This window comes from Vulpes vulpes, chromosome 3, assembly GCF_048418805.1.
Source record: "Vulpes vulpes isolate BD-2025 chromosome 3, VulVul3, whole genome shotgun sequence".
Lineage (NCBI taxonomy): Eukaryota > Metazoa > Chordata > Mammalia > Carnivora > Canidae > Vulpes > Vulpes vulpes.
This window is the reverse complement of record NC_132782.1, coordinates 98,030,061-98,050,354: the sequence shown is the minus strand read 5'-3', so window position 1 is coordinate 98,050,354 and position 20,294 is coordinate 98,030,061. Positions and strand designations below refer to the sequence as shown.

General features: G+C 38.9%; 2 protein-coding genes across 6 annotated transcripts in view; one reads left to right on the top strand and one right to left on the bottom strand.

The window, feature by feature from the left end:
* The window catches only part of METTL9 (methyltransferase 9, His-X-His N1(pi)-histidine), a 45,241-nt gene extending 26,617 nt beyond the window's left edge, over positions 1-18,624 (top strand). The window contains exon 5 of one of the 2 annotated variants that reach the window (XM_072751361.1): positions 17,926-18,624. In XM_072751361.1, coding sequence (XP_072607462.1) covers positions 17,926-18,128 — 203 coding nt within the window. In that variant the 3' untranslated portion in view covers positions 18,129-18,624. Of the gene's footprint in view, positions 1-17,922 lie in introns of both variants that reach the window. The other variant, XM_072751360.1, reaches the window with a different exon arrangement.
* Positions 5,756-16,003, bottom strand: IGSF6 (immunoglobulin superfamily member 6). Of its 4 annotated transcripts, XM_025983755.2 has the most exons (6): positions 15,857-16,003; positions 11,624-11,983; positions 9,294-9,388; positions 8,607-8,654; positions 8,149-8,224; positions 5,756-6,768 (listed from the first exon to the last, which is right to left on the bottom strand). In XM_025983755.2, coding segments are annotated over exons 1-6 (687 nt in total). In that variant the 5' UTR covers positions 15,963-16,003; the 3' UTR covers positions 5,756-6,766. The 4 variants fall into 4 exon arrangements, with proteins under 4 accessions (XP_025839540.1, XP_072607463.1, XP_025839541.1 ...); XM_072751362.1 differs by lacking the exon at positions 8,149-8,224; XM_025983754.2 differs by lacking the exon at positions 5,756-6,768 and having other exon boundaries at positions 6,775-8,224.
* Positions 18,625-20,294: the final 1,670 nt, after the last annotated feature.

The following is a 20,294-nucleotide window of genomic DNA, read 5'->3' as shown; positions in this document are numbered from 1 at the left end:
GTATTGACATTCCCCTCAGAATTACAGAATGGCTGATGTAGTACCAAATGTCATGTGTAGGATGACAAAATCTTAAAAAGATAGAAGGGCACCTAGGTGACTCAGTCAGTTAAGCATTCGACTCTTGATTTCCACTTAGGTCATAATCTCAAGGATGGAATTTTGCATCAGGCTCCTCACTTCATGTGGAGCCTGCTTATGAATCTGTCTCCCTTTCCCTCCACCCCTGCCCCCACCTTAGAAAAAAACAACAACAACAAAAAAACAACTCCTAGAAAGAGAGAACCATTTTCCTCCATATATCATTTTTTTTTTATTAGTGAGGGAGACCTTCCCCAGAAATCTCCCTTCATTTTGGGGCCCATTGGCAAGACTGGGGCACCTATTCCTGCCCAATCAGCAACTGGTGAGGGAGGAGCCAGGGACAGTCAAGATGCACTCTCTGGGTCTGGGAGGGAGTCATCTGCCCTGAGCGTATTTACACTGTTGGCCTGAGCTTGCAGTGAAGGTGGAAGGGGATTGGTGCTGACTACTCTTCTGCCACAGAATATCTTCATTCGTTTAAAAAGTATTTCCTGAGTGCCTAGATGCTAGAGATGTAGTGGGTAGGAAGCACTCAGATATCTTTGCCTTCATGGAGCTTATGTTCTAGTGAGGAAGACAGGAACCAAATGGCATGCTGTTGGTGATACGTGTTACGGAGAAAACAAACAATAAAAACAAGAAAGGGGCATCTGGAATTGACAGTTGGGTTTGGGTGCCATAATTTAAAGAGGATATTCAGGGAAGAGCCTCACTGAGAAGGTGACATAGAAAAAATACCCTGAAGGAAGTTATGTCTAAGGATATTTATATGAACCATTTCTAAAGTTGGAACTGCTTGTGAAAGACAGTTTTCCAGATAGCTAACCTGAGATCTTAACCCCGTTTATGGGATAATCATCTTTTCCCCAGTTCTTTGCTACCTCTATCATAGACTGAAGTCCCATATGGGTTTGGTTCTATTAAGATTGATCCTTCCATGTGTGCCAGTACCAAACCATTTTAATTAACTGTAGCTTAGCATACATTTTAATGTCATAGCATTAGCTCCCTTCTAGCAGTTCCTTTGCAGATTTTTCTTGGCTTATTTATTTAACAGATCAACTTTAGCACTAGTTAATTTATAGATTGATTTAGGGGATATTGAGTCTTCCTTGCTAATAATAGGATGTACTTTTCATTTTATTCAATTCTCTTTTTGTTGTTAAAGATTTTATTTATTTATTCATGAGAGGCAGAGACCTAGGCAGAGGGAGAAGCAGGCTTCCTGTGGGGGGAGCCCGATGTGGGACTCGATCCTGTGACCCTGAGATCAGGACCTGAACCAAAGGCAGACGCTCAACCACTGAGCCACCCAAGTGGCCCTATTCAATTCTTTATGTTCTTTAGTAACATAAAATTTTCTTCGTAAAAGTCCTGCACAGTTTTTGTTGGATTTTTCTAATGGTGTGTTTGTGTGTGTGTGATACTGTTAAATAGAAAATTTCCTTCTATCATTTTTTTAACTTTTAAATTTTTTCCCAGCTTTTGGGAAATTGACAAATAAAAATTATATGTATTTAAGGTATACAGCATGATGATTAATATACGTATATGTTGTTGAAGGCATTACTACAATCTAATTAATGCATTCATCACCTCACATAGTTACTCAATTAAGTTCTATTCTTCTAGCAAACTTCAGGGACAGAGCAGAATATTATTAACGTGGTCGTCACACTGTACATTAGATCCCCAGAACTTACTCGTCACTGGAATTTTGTACCCTTTGACCAGTGTCTCCCCATTTTCCCCACCCTCCAGCCCTAGGCAACCACCGTTCTACTCTCTAGTTCTACAAGTTTGACTTGTTTAGTTTTCACATATAAGTGAGATCATGCAGTATTTATTTTTCTGTGTCTGCCTTGTTTGACTTAGCATAACGTCCTCCAGTTTCATCCCTGTTGTTGCAAATGGCTCTTTCATCATATTTGAGAATGAATGGTAGGTTTACAAACATAAGCAATTGATTTTTTATGTATGTACTAATTTTGTAATCTTTTACATTTTTGAAATATTTTAGTGTTTCCAGTAGCTTCTCTGTTGATTCTCTTGTTTCCTTGATACATCTACAAATGGTTTTGCTCCTAACTTTACATGTTTTGACTTTTTTGGTCCAAGTAAATTGGTAGTTAATTCCAGAATATGTTTTAAAAAATGGTAGGCATTTTTGTTTTGTTTTTGAGTTTAATGAGAATATTTCTACTTTATTTTTTTTTTAAAGATTTTTATTTATTCATGAGAGACACACAGAAAGGAGAGAGAGAGGCAGAGACACAGGCAGAGGGAGAAGCAGGCTCCATGCAGGGAGCCTGACATGGGACTCGATCCCGGGTCCCCAGGGTCAGGCCTTGGACTGAATGCGGCGCTAAACCGCTGAGCCACCCGGGCTGCCCAGAATATTTCTACTTTAAATATGATGCTGTGTTTGGCTTAAGATTGCTGTTGTTTGGCTTGAAATACATATTCTTTTAAATCTTGTTTTATTAAAAGCTTAAAAAGTCAAGAATTGCTGTTGAATTTTGTTACCGGTATTTTCAACATCTATGGAGATAGTCATTCTGTTTTTTTTCTCCTTTGACTTGTTACATTAATAGTACTTGTATACTTTATAACCACCCTTGCATTTCTGGGCTTAGATGGGATAGTCTTCTCAAATTCTAAATAAAAATATTAGCAAAATGTTGATGAGTAATAATTGATTTATATCTGATTTGGAGGATGTTATCTTTCTCATGTTTTGGTATCACTCTTCTACTGGCTTTTTTTTTTTTTTAAATACATTTACTGCTTTTTTTTTTTTTTTTTAAATTTTTTATTTATTTATGATAGTCACACACAGAGAGAGAGAGAGAGAGGCAGAGACATAGGCAGAGGGAGAAGCAGGCTCCATGCACCGGGAGCCCGATGTGGGATTCGATCCTGGGTCTCCAGGATCGCGCCCTGGGCCAAAGGCAGGCACTAAACCGCTGCACCACCCAGGGATCCCCTTCTACTGGCTTTGTAAAAAATAATTTGGAAGTTTTTTCTTCTATGCTGTAAAACAATTTAAATGGAATATGGCTCCCTGTTCTTGGAAAGTTTAGTAAAATTCTCCTGTGAAACCAGTGAGGCCTGTGCCTGTTGAGAGGTAGCCTTTAGCAACTTTTTAACTTTATTCTAGGGTTATTATTCTGATTAGGCATATTTAGTCTTAAAACTTGAATAAGTCTAAATAGAAATAAGCAAGACTCTGGTAGGACTGTTGTGTGGAAAGAGCTTGGGCTATGAGGGCTGGCCCTGTTTGAAACCTGGACCTCTCATTAAGATTAGTGTTTCATCTATAAGAGCGGGACTGATCTTTACCTCGAGGGTCTTCATGAGTATTGAAGAATTTAATGTAGGGGCACCAGGATGGTGCAGTTGGTTAAGCATCTGCCTTCACAGTCCTGGGATTGAGCCCTGCATCGGGCTCTCTGCTCTTGATGGAGAGCCTGCTTCTCCCTCTCCATCCCCCTGCTTGGGCTCTGTATATGTGTGTGTGTCAAATACGTAAAGAAAATCTCTAAAAAAATAAAAAACTCTAACATATAGGAGAGTGCCCTACTGTGTCTGTCTCAATGTTGATATTTAATGTGTGTTAGATTTAGGTCATCCTATTGTGTCCTGTTACTTCATCTTTTTTGGTAGCTTTATTGATCCTATTTGTTCATAGTCCTTCAGTTTGAAATACTCTTCACAGTAATCATCAGAATTTGATGACTTCACTAGGCATCACAACTTCATCTCAAAGTATGCACTCTCCATTGGTTTATGTGACTTGACCCCACAGAGCCTTCACTATATGCCCATGAGCCAGGGGTCTCCCATTCACCTGGGTCTCATGTGGCAGAGAAGAAGAAATTACTTATTCTGAAAATCCTGCTAACATCTTTCAGTATGTGGTTTAAGTGCTCTTGGGTAGAGGGCAAGGTGTATAGACACTAGAACCACGTCTCTGTTGTTTCTCTCTTATTGGGAGTTGTTCCAGTATTATTCTCTTCTCATGGTCATGGGAAACTCCAATCTAAACAGAAAGTTATAGCTTAATTTTTTCCAGTGAAAATTCTGGATGCCCAGCTAGTAGGAAAACTAATACTGCCAGGGAATCTCAAATACTGCTTACAGACAGGGGGTGAGGGTTGATTGCTAGGGAATGAAGTGTGCTTCACATCTCAGTTGACATACTGAAAAATATTTTTCTATAGAAATAGTGTTCATTTGTATTCATATAAAGGCATCGGAGAGCCTAGTTTTTACCAGGCAATGTTAGACAGTGAAAATACAAAGATAATGAAAAACTTGCTTCTAGTCTTAAGATACTTACAGAATGATACAGAAGATAGATGTAAGCAGACAATAGCAGGATAATCTGATAAGAAATATGACAAGGTACTGTGGGTTTAGAGAAAGAAAAACCCATTAACTGCTAGGGGGAGGTTATGGGAGTTTTATGTAAGAGGTGACATTTGAGCTGTGTTTGTATCTGAGAAGCATTTTTCCAGGCAGAGGGAACAGCATATGCAAAACATGAGAGCGTGAACAAGGTGGGATTAGAAAAGGATAAGGTCAGTGTGACCCAAGGGTGGCATGAAAGAAAGACTTTTAACTGTACAATAGTCTAGCAACCAGTAGGTATTGGCTAGATGGATGAATAAAAGAATGAATATTAATATATATATCAGTAACTGTAATATATGACCTAAGGGAATGTAATTACTTTCCCAAAGGAAAGTGTATTCCAGATTTAAGCTTAAATAGTAATCTTGGAAACAGTCCTTGTTGCATCGGGTAAGATTTATTCTAAATCAAATACTGGTTTATCTTAGGGATTTTGCCTGCTGGCTAAGTTACACAAAGAACAGTATAGTTTCAGTCCTGGGAGTCACAAAATGTAATGACTCTCAGAAATGAAAAGCAAATGATCTAATCTAACACTTTCTATTCACCTGGATAGTTAGTGCTTATCCTTTTTTGCCATCTAGCGTAGATGAATTTCAAGTCAGTGGTCTCAAAAGTAGGGCTGTACACCCAGGAGAACACAAGACTGTTTATTTTGGGTTATAGGAAGAAACCATTAACATTTCTATTTCTGTAACTATTTATGCCAATTGTTTAATTCCTACCTTTGTGTGTAAGTTACACATATACACATATGCCCATACACATACATATGTGTACAAACATACACTATACGCAGCACACACAAATATACAACATAGGCACTCACACATATATATATACAAACACACATAAAAGGAGTTTACATGCTCCCTCCCTTTCTTCTCTTTCCAGTTTTTCCTGGTACATGTGATTACACGTGTTGGAGACCACCGATTCAAGCCATCATTGCAAAACGTTTTCAAAGGGATCTTAAAATATTTTAAAATTCTGTCTGGGTTTTAAAAATAGAATTTACCTCATTTAATACCATTTTAAAAGAAACACTTTTTCTTTTTATTTTAAGTTTTTATTTGAAAGCACACATGCTGGGGAAGAGACAGAGGGAGAGGGAGAGGCCAGATTCCCCTCTGAGCAGGGGCTCGATGCGGGGCTCAATCCCAGGACCCTGAGATCATGGTCTGAGCCAAAGGCAGATGCTTAACCCCCTGAGCCACCCAGGTGCCCCAAAAGAAAGACTTTAATGAAATAAAAATAGATTGTAATTCATTTTTAATAATGAATGCACACTTATGGATAATTTAAATAGATTTTTCCAATGAGGTAGCTTTCAAAGAACAATCCATAGTATGTTTTCTCAGTGAGATGGTAATGATTCCATAAACACCTTTGCTGGACCCAACCCCCTATCTGATAACTCCCCTCCTAAATCAATTAAAAATCAGTATTGCAAAAACACAGTCAAGCACAGTGCCTTGCCCACAGCTTCCCTGGTGCTGTTATTTAGCGCAACACTGACATCTAGAGTTGGCTGGGGCTTATTTTTTCTGAGGTTTTCTGTTAAACCTGCGCTGCATCTTCCATATTTTAGCTGTCATATTCTTACTCTTTTCACTTTTTGTAAGTAGCATGATGTAAGTTATTTTGCATACCCTGGCAGGAAAATGTGCGCTGTACTGTTGCCCAGTGGCAATACCAGAAGAAATAGTATTCGCTCCAAGATACTTTGCAAGATGGTTTTTCTTTTCTTTTTTTAACTCAAATTTTGGTACTACCCTTCCTCCTTCTACCATCTGTCCCAGCTTAGTCTCACTGGCCCATCACTTCCACAACCATAAAGACAATTCTTCCACTCAGAAGAAAGGCATGTGGTGTGACTTCTTCAGGATAGCCGTCATTATGTACCTCGTATGTCAAATGAAACAATAGGATATATGTTATGAAGTTGGAAATTTTTAAAATGTTAGACTACTCAGAATTCTTCTGGCAAGTTAGGAAAGTATTTCTCAGTTGTATTTTGTAAGGCTTTTAGTATTTTGGTAATTACTGTTAGTGAAAGTTGCCTTGTACTGTGGTATCCTTCTTTGTAGAGAATTGTCTTTTCGTCTTTGTTTTTTTTTTAAAGCCCTGATGGGCATATGTATGTCCATTAACACTGCTATGACTTCTGGATTTGGATTTTCAGTGACTTAATTGAAAAGTTAAACATGTCTATGGTCTTTCGTAGTTGGGAAGTACTCTTCTGTTTTCATAAGTGTTGCCTTTATCCTGTAATAGTAAATAACAAGCCAAATTTAAGGTTGTATAACCAATGATGCCCCCTGCAAGCAACATATAAACTACTATGCCCTCTTGCATTCTGTGTCCTAAGTACCCTCTAATAATCTTAAAGGTCCAATAATTATTCTTCCTATACTTAGAGTAAGACATGGAAACTGAAAAGTAATTTTCCTTTTTAAAGCATTTTTCATCCTTTATTGTATTTTATTAAATATATTAAGATTCCATTCATCGCATTTTTGTTGTCAATATTGTTGAAGCAAGGATTATTTGGCCTGTAGTGTTTTCCAGTCTAGGATTTGCTGATTGTATCCTCATAGGGTACAGTAACATGTTCCTCTGTGCTCTGTTGAAAATTAATTTTCTTGTTGAGATGCTTTTGTGAGAGCCCTGGCTTACATTACAGTACTTCTAGACTTGCCTTCTGGACACTTACCTTTGCCTGTTTGCATAAAAAGATGCTCCTGCCTCAATAAGGAAGGAGTGAAGAGGCATTTACAATTATTCAGAGTGTTGTCTTAGGTAATTAGACCATTTCTTTGTGTATTTGTATACACACTGAGGTATGAAATGACCAGTTAGACTATACTCTCTCCTGAATGAAAATCCTTTTGAAAAGTTAAATTAAAAAAAAAAACAAACCTCAAATCAGACACTTGTTACATTTGTCCTCTTGGCAGCTGTTTAAGAGGAAAAATCTTTTGTATATAAGTTCATTATTTTGGATACATTTTAATATAAACCTGAGCAGTCTGATTGTGCCTCATGGAAACTGAGGATCTATCTGTTCCACTAGCACTAAAACAGCATCTTGTTTAAAAAACCTGTTATATAGGACTTTAAAGAGACACTGCCGGATGCCTTATAGGTAATATAAATGCATTCTTCCTGCCTCTCCAACCCCAAAGACTGATAAAATACTTGATTTTTATTTTCATTAGCTCATCTTGTCTAATGTGAATTTATTTCTGCCTTATTAGCAATAAGTGATGTTTTCTGTATAATTTGGCCCACAAGTGTTTGCAACATTTACTTATTGCCCATGACCGCATGCGAGGTACTATACAAGGGAATTTTAATCCACAAAAGCATCCTTGTCTGAATTGAAAACATTGCCTATATCCAATGAGTTCCTGAAAGATTCCATGTCACCAAGATGTCAGCTTGGTCTCTATTTAATACTGTATCAGATATCCTTTGTTACATATTTATCAAAACAGATTCTATATAAAAATGCATTATTTATGAAAGTCCTCTTTCAGACTTCCTTATAGAAAACATGATTATTGATGGCTTGTTGGCAGCTTAGCTTTTTCAGTCAAATATGCTTTGTATCTGCACTACATCTCTTTGATATTGTACACTTACAGGTTGTTGTTTCCATGTGTCTCTTACTATATAGTTCCTGAGCAATTTCCTGAAAAATACGTCGAGCACTCTTCTTCTGTAAACACAAATGAGAAAAAATGCCTTGTCTCTCTTAGGACTAGAAGAGATGATTATTATATTATCATCCGAGCCTTTTCTTTCTTTACTACCACCAGTCTGAGAAACTATCCCCGCAACCCCCAACCCCTCCAACACATCTACACTCACCATTAACTCTTGTATTCCCTGTATGTTAGGTAAGGTTTATGGTTGAGAATGATCAAATTTAAATCATAGTTTACCACTTGAGATTATCCTTGAGTTTCTCAGTAATAAGAAAAGCTATCTTTGGTTGAAAGTTACCATAATGTTCTCTGTATTTTTAAAAATTATTTAGAATTTGAAGTAATTACAACCAGCCGCCATTTAAAAGGTATCTTGCAAGCATTGCTCTGTACCTTTCGTGAATCTTCCGTTTCTTTGTTTCTTAAAGAATTAGATTTTGACTGTCAAGAAGAAAAGGAAGGTCTTAAAATAGGCATTTTTTTGCACTCAAAACATTGGCAGATATCTTATACACTATTAAGATTAAACTAAACACTTAAATGGTATACAGTGAGAGTTAATTTCTGTCATTTCTGAGATGTTTTACATTAATAAAATAATTCATATTGGTGTTGATTATAGGCTTTGTAATAATCCTAATATAGCACATATGTACCCCTCTTATAGCCTATGAACAGCCAGAAGATATTCCTTCTCAAAAACTTCAGGCATTTAAAAAAATTTTTAAGGCAGTTTTCAGTGTCTTTGTTTACCCCTTTTTGGTCTTTTATAGATAACAGTAATGCTTCCCAGAGGAAAGATCGCATATAAGCTAGTTATAAAGAAGGATCTCTTATTCTCGTATTACTGGTTTTAAAGAGAAAACATTGCAAGTTGTGTACTCTGGTTGGTAATAACTTCAGTGATGAGAATTTACACTCCCACAGACCACTCCTGCAGGTGGTGTTTCCTGCAGATGTACAGGAGGATGTTAATTAGGTGAGCTATTTCTGAGGCTCACGTGTGGAGAGATGGAAATTATTTCCTTATGATAATATTCAAGGCTGTAGGGACATCTAGTGCAAGGAAATGTGACTTACTTTGGAGAGGACTACGAAGATCACGAGTGCACCGGTAATGTAGATGGAGAGCAGTGATAGAACAGCTATCAGGAGACTGTGCAGTTCCTTCCTTTCTTTGTTAATTACAAAAACAGAAAGAACCACAGTCACTATGGAAACATATTGCAAATACATGTATAAAGTATAACTGGAGTTACTTTATAGTAGAGGTCAAACATGAACTGCTCTGCTTGGCTATTACTGTCAGAATTTATTCAGGGTCTCTTGATTCAATAGACACTCAAGTATATGATATAATTAAATCCAGTTCATCAGTTCTTTAAATGTGTTAAAATTCAAAACTGTTACTCATTTTGAAAACGAAAAAAAATTTAAATCCAATTAATTACTTGTCATTATGTTAAGAATCACTTTTTAGGGATCCCTGGGTGGTGCAGCGGTTTGGCGCCTGCCTTTGGCCCAGGGCGCAATCCTAGAGACCCGGGATTGAATCCCACATCGGGCTCCCGGTGCATGGAGCCTGCTTCTCCCTATGCCTATGTCTCTGCCTCTCTCTCTCTCTCTGTGTGACTATCATAAATTAAAAAAAAAAAAAAAGAATCACTTTTTATATAACATTATTTGAAGTCAGATAAACATTTTAGGACAGTTTGTTCAAGGGCATTTAAAATTTCTTTTGGTAGAAATGATGTACAGGGGTCACTAACAGTCTGTTTGTGGAGTTAAGATGTTTTTGCAACGTATCTGTTAATGCTGACATGTATAACTGAACTGTTTAGTATACACAGCTGAATAGTGGAGTCTGTATAAGGATCTGAGGAGACATAAGTTGAGGATCCTAGGGCTTAATACTTAATATACCTTTTAAAAGACAGGCATTGTTACATGTGCACCTTCTTTCTAATAAAGTTTTGGAAGTAGAACTATTGAACCCATTTTCAAGTTCTGAATTTCTCCTTCCCTCCTCTCTTCAATTAGCTGATTATTTGAAGCAGAAAATACAATTGGATTTGTAATTATTATCTGAGCAACCTGTACTTTTCAACTAAATATCCCGTAGGTGCTTATTCTGTGAACTCAGTTTGTACAGCATACATTTTTGTAACAAATTAACCATATTGTAAAATTTTTTTTAAAGTTTCAAGTACTAAATTAGAAGCTCTTGTAGAAAAAGGTGCAGGAAATTGCTGTGTGTTAGTAATACTTTATTTCGTCACTTGGAGAAGAATCTCTCTCCACATAAACTTTGCAGTTTTGAGACTTTTCGTCACTTTACAAACTACTTTCAGTTTTGGCTAACGCTTTTTATAGAAGACTAATGTAGTGAGATATACAAGTCTCTAAAGTTGTTGTTGTGTATGTTTTAATATCTGTCGCTGATATTTCTTGAGTACTTGCTATATAAGCCGGGTATCATCAAGTGCTTTATGTGTATTAACTCATTTATAATTTATCTTCTAGGTGAGAATAAACTAAGGTTAATGACAGTGGGATACCAAAAGCCCATTAGAACACCCCTAGTCATTAAAAGCAGGGATTGTACGGAATGATCTCAGGTCCCTAAAGTCCTATTTTATTTATTTATTTTTTTTTTTAATTTATTTTTTTAAAGTCCTCTTTTAAACCCATAGGGCTGGTTGATTTTGATGTTTTAATGATTTCAGTGCTCATCGTACCAGAGTCCTTTTTAAGGGAAGAGATCCAAAAAAGTCAAGGATTTATTTCCCTTCTCTTCTTTCCCCCGGAATCACAGGAAGCTTTTTCCTGAAATTTCTTGATTTTTTAATTTGTGGGATATAGCCAGGTTCAATACCCTCATTTGAATAAGGAAATTGTTTTAGCAAATCTCAAGAAGCTAGAGTCACACTGATCCCTTTCTGTTCTTCTGTCCATGCAGAATGGGTGGGGTCAGAGGTCTCCAAATGGCTTCTCAAATTTGTGTTTATTCTCCATATTGCACTTTTCCCCCTAGCTCCAATTTATTGGTCACTTATGCTTTGTTCTAGATGGTGCAATGCCAGCCTAATTGCTGAACAAGCTGCTCGATAATCATCCTAAATTTGCCTTTGGACTTGGCACCAGTCACTGTCATTCACAAAAGGAGGACCTGTTGGCCAGCCTGCACTAGGAGGGTCTGGACACACACAGAGAGAGAGAACCCTGACTTTGTGTCTGTGGAGCCTGGGAGACAGGATTGGAGTAGTGCTTCAATCTAGACTTTGTGGCAGCTTGTGTCAGCTGGCACTCTTCACTAGCTAGGGTATTGAGTTAGCATATCTGTCTCTTAATCTCTGCATATAAGTAATGTGATGCATTTAAAGGGCTGAGTGAAGCCTCAGCTGACTGACCTCTTACAACCAATGTGGTCCCTTCTCCGGTCTGCTTCGCTCCAGGTTCCTTTGAATTGGGAAAGATGATCCCACAGATATAGATTGCACTGTCATTCAACATCACCCTGTTTACAGTGAGGGTGACTTGGTTTTCTGTCAGGGCTTCCTTCACTGTGAATTTGCCCACATTGTTGGTGCATCTATCCAAGCATAGGTTCTCAGGCTGGTCTACACCATAGCGAAACCACAGGCTTTTTGGTTGCTGTGAAGGGCACCCCATGTGGGTGAAGGAACACTGAATGGTTGCAGCCTCTTGATTGTAATCCACTTCAAGGTAAGGTGGTTGTGAGACATAGACTCTGCAGCCACGTGCAGCACCTGTGGGAGGAAGCACACGAGCCACATTTAGTGAGCTTCTTGTTTCCCTTTGCCTCTGCTCCCTTAACTGATATTTTGGGACTAGGGAACTCAGATTCCTTTCTTTTTCTTAACTCTTTCTCAGCACAAGCAAGACTGTAGTAGTAAGATACCAGCGGCCCCCACATTCCCTGACCTTAACCTGCTATTTGCTTTGACGTCTGATGACTTGAGGGCAGAGAGGTTCTAGTGGAGTCAGTGTTATGGGCAGAGGTGGCAGCAGATCTGGAGTTGGGAATTTGGGGTTCCCATGTTGACTCTTAGTGTCCTTACAGGCTTTCCTTTGATCTCTGAGCGTGTTTCCTCATCTGTTTCCCTGGCCCCACAAGAGTGTTGCAGTCGATGTAGTAATGGGTATTAAAGCCCCTCATGTGAGTGCATGAGTGAAGGGATTTTTTTTTTTTTTAATTTGGCCTTGTGGGGGTTGGAATTGCTAGGAATTCATGGCAATGCACAATTACTCTTTTGTAAGCCTGATTGTCCCTACGGGAAACATAAAAGACAAGGTGCACACCTGGGGAAATACAGCCCTGGCTTCGCCTCCAGCATATTTGGTTACCAAGTGGAGGCCTAATGAGTTAGCTGTGCCACAGCTAAGCAGATTTGATTTCTTCCTGGTACCAGCACACTGCTCTGTAGTCCCTTGTAGCTTCTATCTTGTTTGATGAACAATGTTGTGATAAGGAGCACAGACTTGACTTCGGATGCTAGCTCTGAAGCAAGTGGTGTGTAGCAAAGTGGGGACAGTATATGCAGCTCGTGGAGTTAGTGGATGGTTTTAAGTGAGACCATCCGTGCATAAGGAATGTTTACTTGGCTAAGCCTTAATAAGAATTTAATAAGAAGTAGCTATTTCTGCTGCTGTGCCTGTCACCACTTCTCCTCTTCCCATGGTGTCAGCTGCCCATGTCAGGGATAATTGTGGGTGTCTCAGCAGGTGTTTGCAGGATCGGGACTAGACACCCAGTCTAGTGCTCTCTCTGCTGCGTGCTTCCTCCACTCTAGGCCAGCTAGGTCCCCACCTTGGCCTTCTTTCTGATCCCAGGCCTGTGCCACTCTGGTGTTTATAAATGGGAAGATCTGCCCTAAACCCTTTTAGGGGCAAGGGAGAGCCTATGTAAAATAGTATTGATTGAGACAGATTAGAATTTATGCTAGTTTTTAGTCTGACTTCTGCTGGTCATGTGTTCCAAATGGTCTTACTCGTCTGAGTTTGTCCTTTGCTGCTGTAAATGAAACTGAAAAGTAACCCAAGTGACCTGATGCTTGAGTTTCAGACAGGGGTTTTTGTTGTTGTTTTTGACTTAATGGTTTTCATAGTCTTCATCCAGAATGGAAGAGAAATTAAAATTAGAATCATGGCATGTGTGATGCAAATATATTCTCACCAATGTTTTAATTTTAGTATACGTACAATCTGAGATGTGCTGGAAGTGTTTTAGTGACCTGGTAAATGTAGACCAGATGAGAGGGGAAGGTCACCTCACTTGTCTGCAGCTGAATAGGATAGCACTCACTCCTACATCTGGTAAATACAGCCTCATGTCTACTCAGAGGCAGTCCCTTTAGAAGTATGAACTCTTTGCAAGTTATGATCAGTATATCATTATGTTGAAACCCATTTTGGGGGTTTCAAATGGAGCTGGGCCTGCCAAGATCTAACAGTTAGCTGACAGCACCTCAGTCTGAAGTCCTCTTCAGATAGTCTTAAAAGGGAAGCTGATGTTTAAAATTTTGGAGAACTAAAGTGCCGGGGAAGAATAAATACTTGCAACTTTGCAGTTTCATGTTTCCCCTTATTTCCGACTTCTGCATGGTTAGTCTGAGTGTCGGAAAAGAGCCCTTGACGATTTCTTTTGGGAGTGCTGACTGGTGAGGAAACTGCTGCCCCTCCCCTGCACCAATGACAGCCTCTTTACAAAAGGGAGAAGTGTGGATAATGGGTCACACCAAGCCTAGTCCTGTAAGAATTTCTCTTTAAGAATTCTCATCCTGGGACGCCTGGGTGGCTCAGTGGCTGAGTGTCTGCCTTTAGCTCAGGTCGTGATCCTGGGGTCCTGGGATTGAGTTCTGCATTGGGTTCCCTGCTCAGCGGGGAGCCTGCTTCTCCCTCTACTTATGTCTCTATGCTCTCTCTCTCTCTCTCTCTGTTTCTCATGAATAAATAAATAAAATCTTCAGAAAATTTTTTGGAGATAACTCCAGACATAAAAAAAAATAGAAGATATGAGATAAGATATCTCATATCTTAGAGGATTCTTTTTTTTTCTTTTCTTTTTTTCCCTCTAATGTGGTACCCTCTGAAAAGGTTGAAAGTTTATCTTTTTGGTGGAGGAAATAACAAAAAGATGACTTTAGGGGTACCTGAGTGGCTCAGTGGATTAAGCACCCGACTCTTGATTTGCTTTATCCCTCAGCACCTCCTGCCCCAAAATCACTTTACTGTGATCCAAGTTAGATCCAAGCTGGATAAATAGAAAACTGATTTTTGACACTTTTCTTGGAGAATTTCAAGCATACACAGAAGTATGGGTAGCTTGGTGAACTCCCTGCTGCTCCATGTTCCAGTCTTATCTCTCCTCTCCCCCCATCTGTGAAGCACTCCCACATGATTTTAGGGTAAATCTCAGATATTCTCTTTTCACATCTGTCAGACTATATCTTTAAAAGATAAGGATTCTTCTTTAAAATAATACTAATGAAAATAGTTTATGAAAGTCATATAAACAGATTAGAAAAAAAATCAGAATATTACTGAATTCACCCATGGTCCTTGTGCCCAAATAACCATTGTTAACATTTTGATATATTTCTTTGCAGATGAGAAAAAAATTATTTTAAGACCTTTTTCTACCTTCCCTGTCCTATGACCCAGACTTTGTGAACAAGTTTGAGATTATTAGCTTTATTACAGCTATGATGAGATAGATTATTAGAACCACTTTCTTTTTCTTTATTTTTTTAAAATAATTTTTATTTCTTTATTCATGAGAGACACAGAGAGAGGCAGAGACACAGGCAGAGAGAGAAGCAGGCTCCTCTCAGGGAGCTTGACGCAGGACTTGATTCCCGGATCGGGATCACACTCAGAGCCAAAGGCAGATGCTCAACCACTGAGCCACCCAGGAATCCCCCCACTTTCTTTTTCATAGAGAAAAAAAAATCAATATAAGCAGAATTTTAAAAGTATATCTATTATGGGATGGTTATGCTCTATAGAAGGAGCCATGGCAGCATTTTTTTTTTTTTAATGACAAGTACTTTTTAATTTACAGAAATCTGGATTTTCAGAAACCTTGTTCTTTGAAAATATTCAGCAAGTATTGCATAGTGCCTATCAAGTGCAGTGTCAGTTTGCCTATATGGAAACGACATTGTTGATGACTAGCACATGCAATTTTAAGAACATTTTCAACCCTTTGTTTGGTGAGGTCCTCTTCTCTAAAGCAGCAAAGGGAATTTTCAAGGTTAATCTGAAACTTTTGGGCAGCCCGGGTGGCTCAGCGGTTTAGTGCCGCCTTCAGCCCAGGGTCTGATCCTGGAGACCCGGGATCGAGTCCCACGTTGGGCTCCCTGCATGGCGCCTGCTTCTCTCTCTGCCTGTGTCTCTGCCTCTCTCTCTGTGTCTCTCATGAATAAATAAATAAAATCTTTAAAAAAAATCTGAAACTTTTTTTCAGCTATTCTTTTATTACTTATTTGTCTGGGGGAAGAAGACCATTTCTATAGTGTTAGACATTTCAAAATTAATCTGTAGGGGCTTAAAATATAAATGTATTAGGTGAGGAATAGCAATTGATTAGATAAAATGGAAGAGAAATGAAAGAGCCTTACCGACATAAAAGAGAATCAGATTGATTTCCAGGCCAAGAACGATCCTGCTTCCCTTCACAGTCTCCATTTCTTGGGGTGTGCGTGTGCGGTGGTGGGCAGTATGCATTTGAAGAGAGTGAGCTCTTTTTTTTCTGTCTCTTTAGAAAAGAAGAACTGAAGAGAGGAACTCTTATTAAGGAACCATAACCGGGAACTTTTTGAAATTGTGTAAAAGATTGTTTGTAACCCAGTTTCACCATTTAGAGTTGAGATTTTAGTGTAGGGCACATTTCTAAATGTTCATATGGTAAATTGTTTCTTGAATTTTTAGACATTTTGAGGGAGATTTTGATTTACATGTAGTCTGTATTCCCAGGAGAGAGTATTGTTTGACAGATAAATTGTTCCTTTAAATCTCCAGAGTATTTTGGTCACTGATCCTGGGGTACCTACTGTGTGCTCAGTGCTGGGCCAGTAACACTGGAAGCAGAAGGAAGTGTTTTCATGTAGAGAGAAGAGAAAAATTAATGAACAATACATCGTGGTATAATGAAGAAATGCTGTGTGACATTAACTAGCTGTACCTCAGATTTGTGTAACCCCTTTCTAATGTGTCTTTGAGACCAAGAGTGGGCCCTCTGTTGAAGTTCCCTCCTCCTCCCTCTCCTGCCCCACGGAGGCCTCATCAGTCAGGTTCTTCCTTGGAAGCAGCAGAAACAGACTCTAGCTGATTTCAGTGAAAGGAAATTGATCGAAAGGATTCAAGGGTAGCTTACACAGTCATGGGAGGATTGGAGAATCATGCGTAGGGTCTAGAGCCAAGAAAAACACCTCAGAAAAACATGCTGTAAAACTGATCTGAAAAGTGTACTCCTGCTGCCGAGCACTAGGGACCATGGCACAGACTGCACTCTATTGTTCATAACACTTGATGCTGCCCCAGCTGCTTAGTGTCATGGCCACTGCTCTGCCCTCCCAGAGAAGGAGCCTACGTCCCTCTTGTCTGGGTCACTAGGTCTTCAGTCTGTGTCCTAGGTGAGTGTTCTGAACTTAAGTCATGTGCCAGTGCCTTCACCATAGGAATAGAGGGGAAAGCTACTTCCCCAGGCTTTGACTGCCATAGGACTCTAGGAAGAGGGTTCAGGTGCCGGGTGTCTTTGTACTCTTGGCACATATTGATCATGCATTTTCTCACAGAAAGTTACTCTCTGTCTGAATTTAGTAATACGTTTAATATGTGTGCATTTTTAAAAACATCACAGTATATACAAACAACCTAGAATTGACATATACCATTATCTGTGTGTGTCTGTGTGTCTGTAGCCAATGCTTGGTGTGAACCTGAAGACTTTATCTAGCCACCCCATCCCCACTCCTTAGGCATCTGATGCTCTCCTAGGCTTGCAAATGACCGAGACAGATTTCAGCCACTAGTCCAAGAAATGCCAGGCCGACACATCTGTTCGAGTGTGCGCTCTCTCTCTCTCTTTGGTTTTGTAGCTTAACTTGTATAAAAGTGTTATGAAAAGTTAGGGAGTAGCTCAACTTCACTTTAAAAACACATCGATGATCTGTCTTTATAAATTAAAAGCCTCATTAGTCTGTTTTCTGCCTGATAAATCTTTCTAGTTAATACATTGCATGCATTTACTATATCTCGGGTGTATTTTCTTGCATTTATCCCTAACCTTTCTTTCACATTTTATGGGTAACTCTCTGCTTCCATATTCCTGTATTTAATGAGGAGTTCACTAAAACCATGAACTATTACAACCCATTTGGTCTAATGAAGGGTAATACCTGAAACTGTCAAAGATGGTAAAACTATAAGTTTTGGATCCAGACAAACCTGGGATTGCATTTCTGCTCTTACCCTCACTAACCTTGTAGGCTTGGGCGAATCCTCAGCCCTCTGAGTCTATACTTCATTTCTGTCCTCTTACCTCGGGGATATGAGGAAGATGATTCATCAAAGTGCCCAGTGCTTGGCACATACCAAGTCCTTGGCAAATGTTGTTCTTCCTCCCTTCTCTCTTTAAGTAACTTGTTTGTTCAAGAATTTAACTTAATGTTTCTATTTGTTTTAGTAGGTGGCAAGTGGGAGAAACCATCAGAAATTTTAGAAATCAAGGGACAGAATTGGGAAGAACAAGTGAATAGTCTGCCTGAAGTTTTCAGAAAAGCTGGTTTTGTTATTGAAGCTTTCACCAGACTACCATACCTGTGTGAAGGTGACATGTATAATGACTACTACGTTCTGGATGATGCTGTCTTTGTTCTCAAACCAGTATAGACACGTGGAGGCCCAAGTCTTCAGAGCCCACCCCAAGAATGTACACTCCAGAAGAGGGTCTGCGTTTGCGGTTATGTGAAGGGAGGACCTTTGGGGACTGCCATTCTAAATATCATGTAGGAATTTAAAAAGCCAAAATACTAATTATTTCTTTGTAGTGTGTAAAAGGAATGTTTTTAAAAAACAAAACCCAACTCTTTGAGGATTTTTATCAACTCTTTACTCAGTAATACAGGTCACACTCCAAGTATGGAAGATATTTTTTATACTTAATTGCAGTAGGGACTCATCCCCAGTCAAAGCAATAGTCACGACTTCACATGGAACCAATAAATATGGATTGTTTTTAATAAAATGAAGACTGGCAATAAAGCTGTCCATTCAGTTGCAAATATTTGGTTACAAGGTATAGCCACTGATACTCTTTCATGTTTAGAAATTCTGTCATTATTCAAAAAATGTTTTTAATCATGCTAATAAACTTTTTTGGAGATGACTCTGGCATCATGTTTGAGTTAATATAAGGCTCCCCTAGGATCTTTTATTGCTTTGGCTTCAAGAGTGCCCACATAGTAGCATTAGGTGAAAAGTACAGTTGACTATGTGATAAAGGCTTCCGACTGGGTGAGGGGCTGGGGGATTATTGCAAATTGTGGTGAACACTGAGGCAGTCTAGACTAACCCTTGAAAGAGCAACCTCATTCAGATCTAATACTTCAGGGACCATCCCCCACTCCCATTTTATGTTGCTTTGGGAAGTGCAAAACACTGGCTTCTGACTTTGTGATAGCTTCCACACTAGACTCAGAATTCTGTTTTTCTGGACAATCTCAGGTTCTCATAATTTTTTTTATTCTTTTTTAATTTTTTATTTATGATAGTCACACACAGAGAGAGAGAGGCAGAGACACAGGCAGAGGGAGAAGCAGGCTCCATGCACCGGGAGCCCGATGTGGGATTCGATCCCGTGTCTCCAGGATCGCACCCTGGGCCAAAGGCAGGCGCTAAACCGCTGCGCCACCCAGGGATCCCTCAGGTTCTCATAATTGAACCATTCCGTTGTGTCTGCTGATAAAACACAGCCTAAAAATGTTTTAATTCCCCTTCTTACTCTACACATGTATACCTCTTTCCCAGAACCTGGTTCTTCCCGAAATCCTTAACTGAGTTTATTTGCCAAGAATATGGATTGATGAAGACCATGTTAGACTCCTACATTCTAGAATCCTTGAGTGCCTCCAACCATATACCCACAAATGTTGCAATAGAGGAACTCATTAGCAAGATCAATAACCATTGTGCATATTCCAAAGAGAGCAGAGCACTTAACCCAGAATCTAAAATCTCAATAATAACAGAGACACGGATTTAAAATCGTGGTTATTAACAATATGTTATTCTCATGACTTTATTTCTTTTTTCAGCCAGGTGTTTCATTAAATATTCTCATTTATATGCTCATAGAAGTCATCAAGTCAACACATTTACTGCAACACCTGGGTATAAAGGAGAATTAAAGCCTTGAAAAGAGTTACTTTATTATTCATTAAGAACAGCATCCCCACATCCTCACACCAATATCTTCCACTGTTATGTGTTGTCATAAGAAGAGTTGGGTTATGTGATTTATGCAAAATTGTTATTGGTGCATTCTAGTGCTTTTTTTCCAGGGATTCAAATACTTAGCACCCTAGATTATAAAAATAGAGAAAATGAGTAAACTTAATGTAGTTCTTTCACAGCTGAGTTTGTTTCTTTATAAATTGTCATAATCTTGCTGTTTAGACTGTTGAACAAGAGTGCAAGAGTAATGGATGTTCAAAGAGGCAGGTTGATGCAAAGTGTTTCATAATTTTGAAATCAAGAATGAATAGGATGGTCTGTTAAAAAAAAAAACACACCAAAAATCTCTCTTCTTATCCCCCCCCTCAAAAAAAAACCCCAGAAAATACATTCATTTATGCATTTCAGAGACACAAATAGTTTCTCAAAATCAGAGGTTCTCTGAAAACCAATATCTTAACAGTTCTGTTTTAGGATGAAAATTTGAACAACAAATCCTAGCACATTTGATACCCGGTCTTGAAAGTCTTTGTGGCCTGTCGCCACTCCACTAGGTGGCAGTGTTGCTTACTGAGTGTCAATGGCTTTTTTTTTTTTTCCTAA

Coding starts and splice junctions, on each gene's coding strand:
- IGSF6 (XM_025983754.2), bottom strand. CDS start 15,962: ATGCATACTGCCCACCACCGCACACGCACACCCCAAGAAATGGAGACT. Junction 11,984..15,856: donor TCTGATTCTCTTTTATGTCG/GTAAGGCTCTTT, acceptor TTCCTCCCACAG/GTGCTGCACGTGGCTGCAGA. Junction 8,225..8,606: donor AAACGGAAGATTCACGAAAG/GTACAGAGCAAT, acceptor TTGTGTTTACAG/AAGAAGAGTGCTCGACGTAT.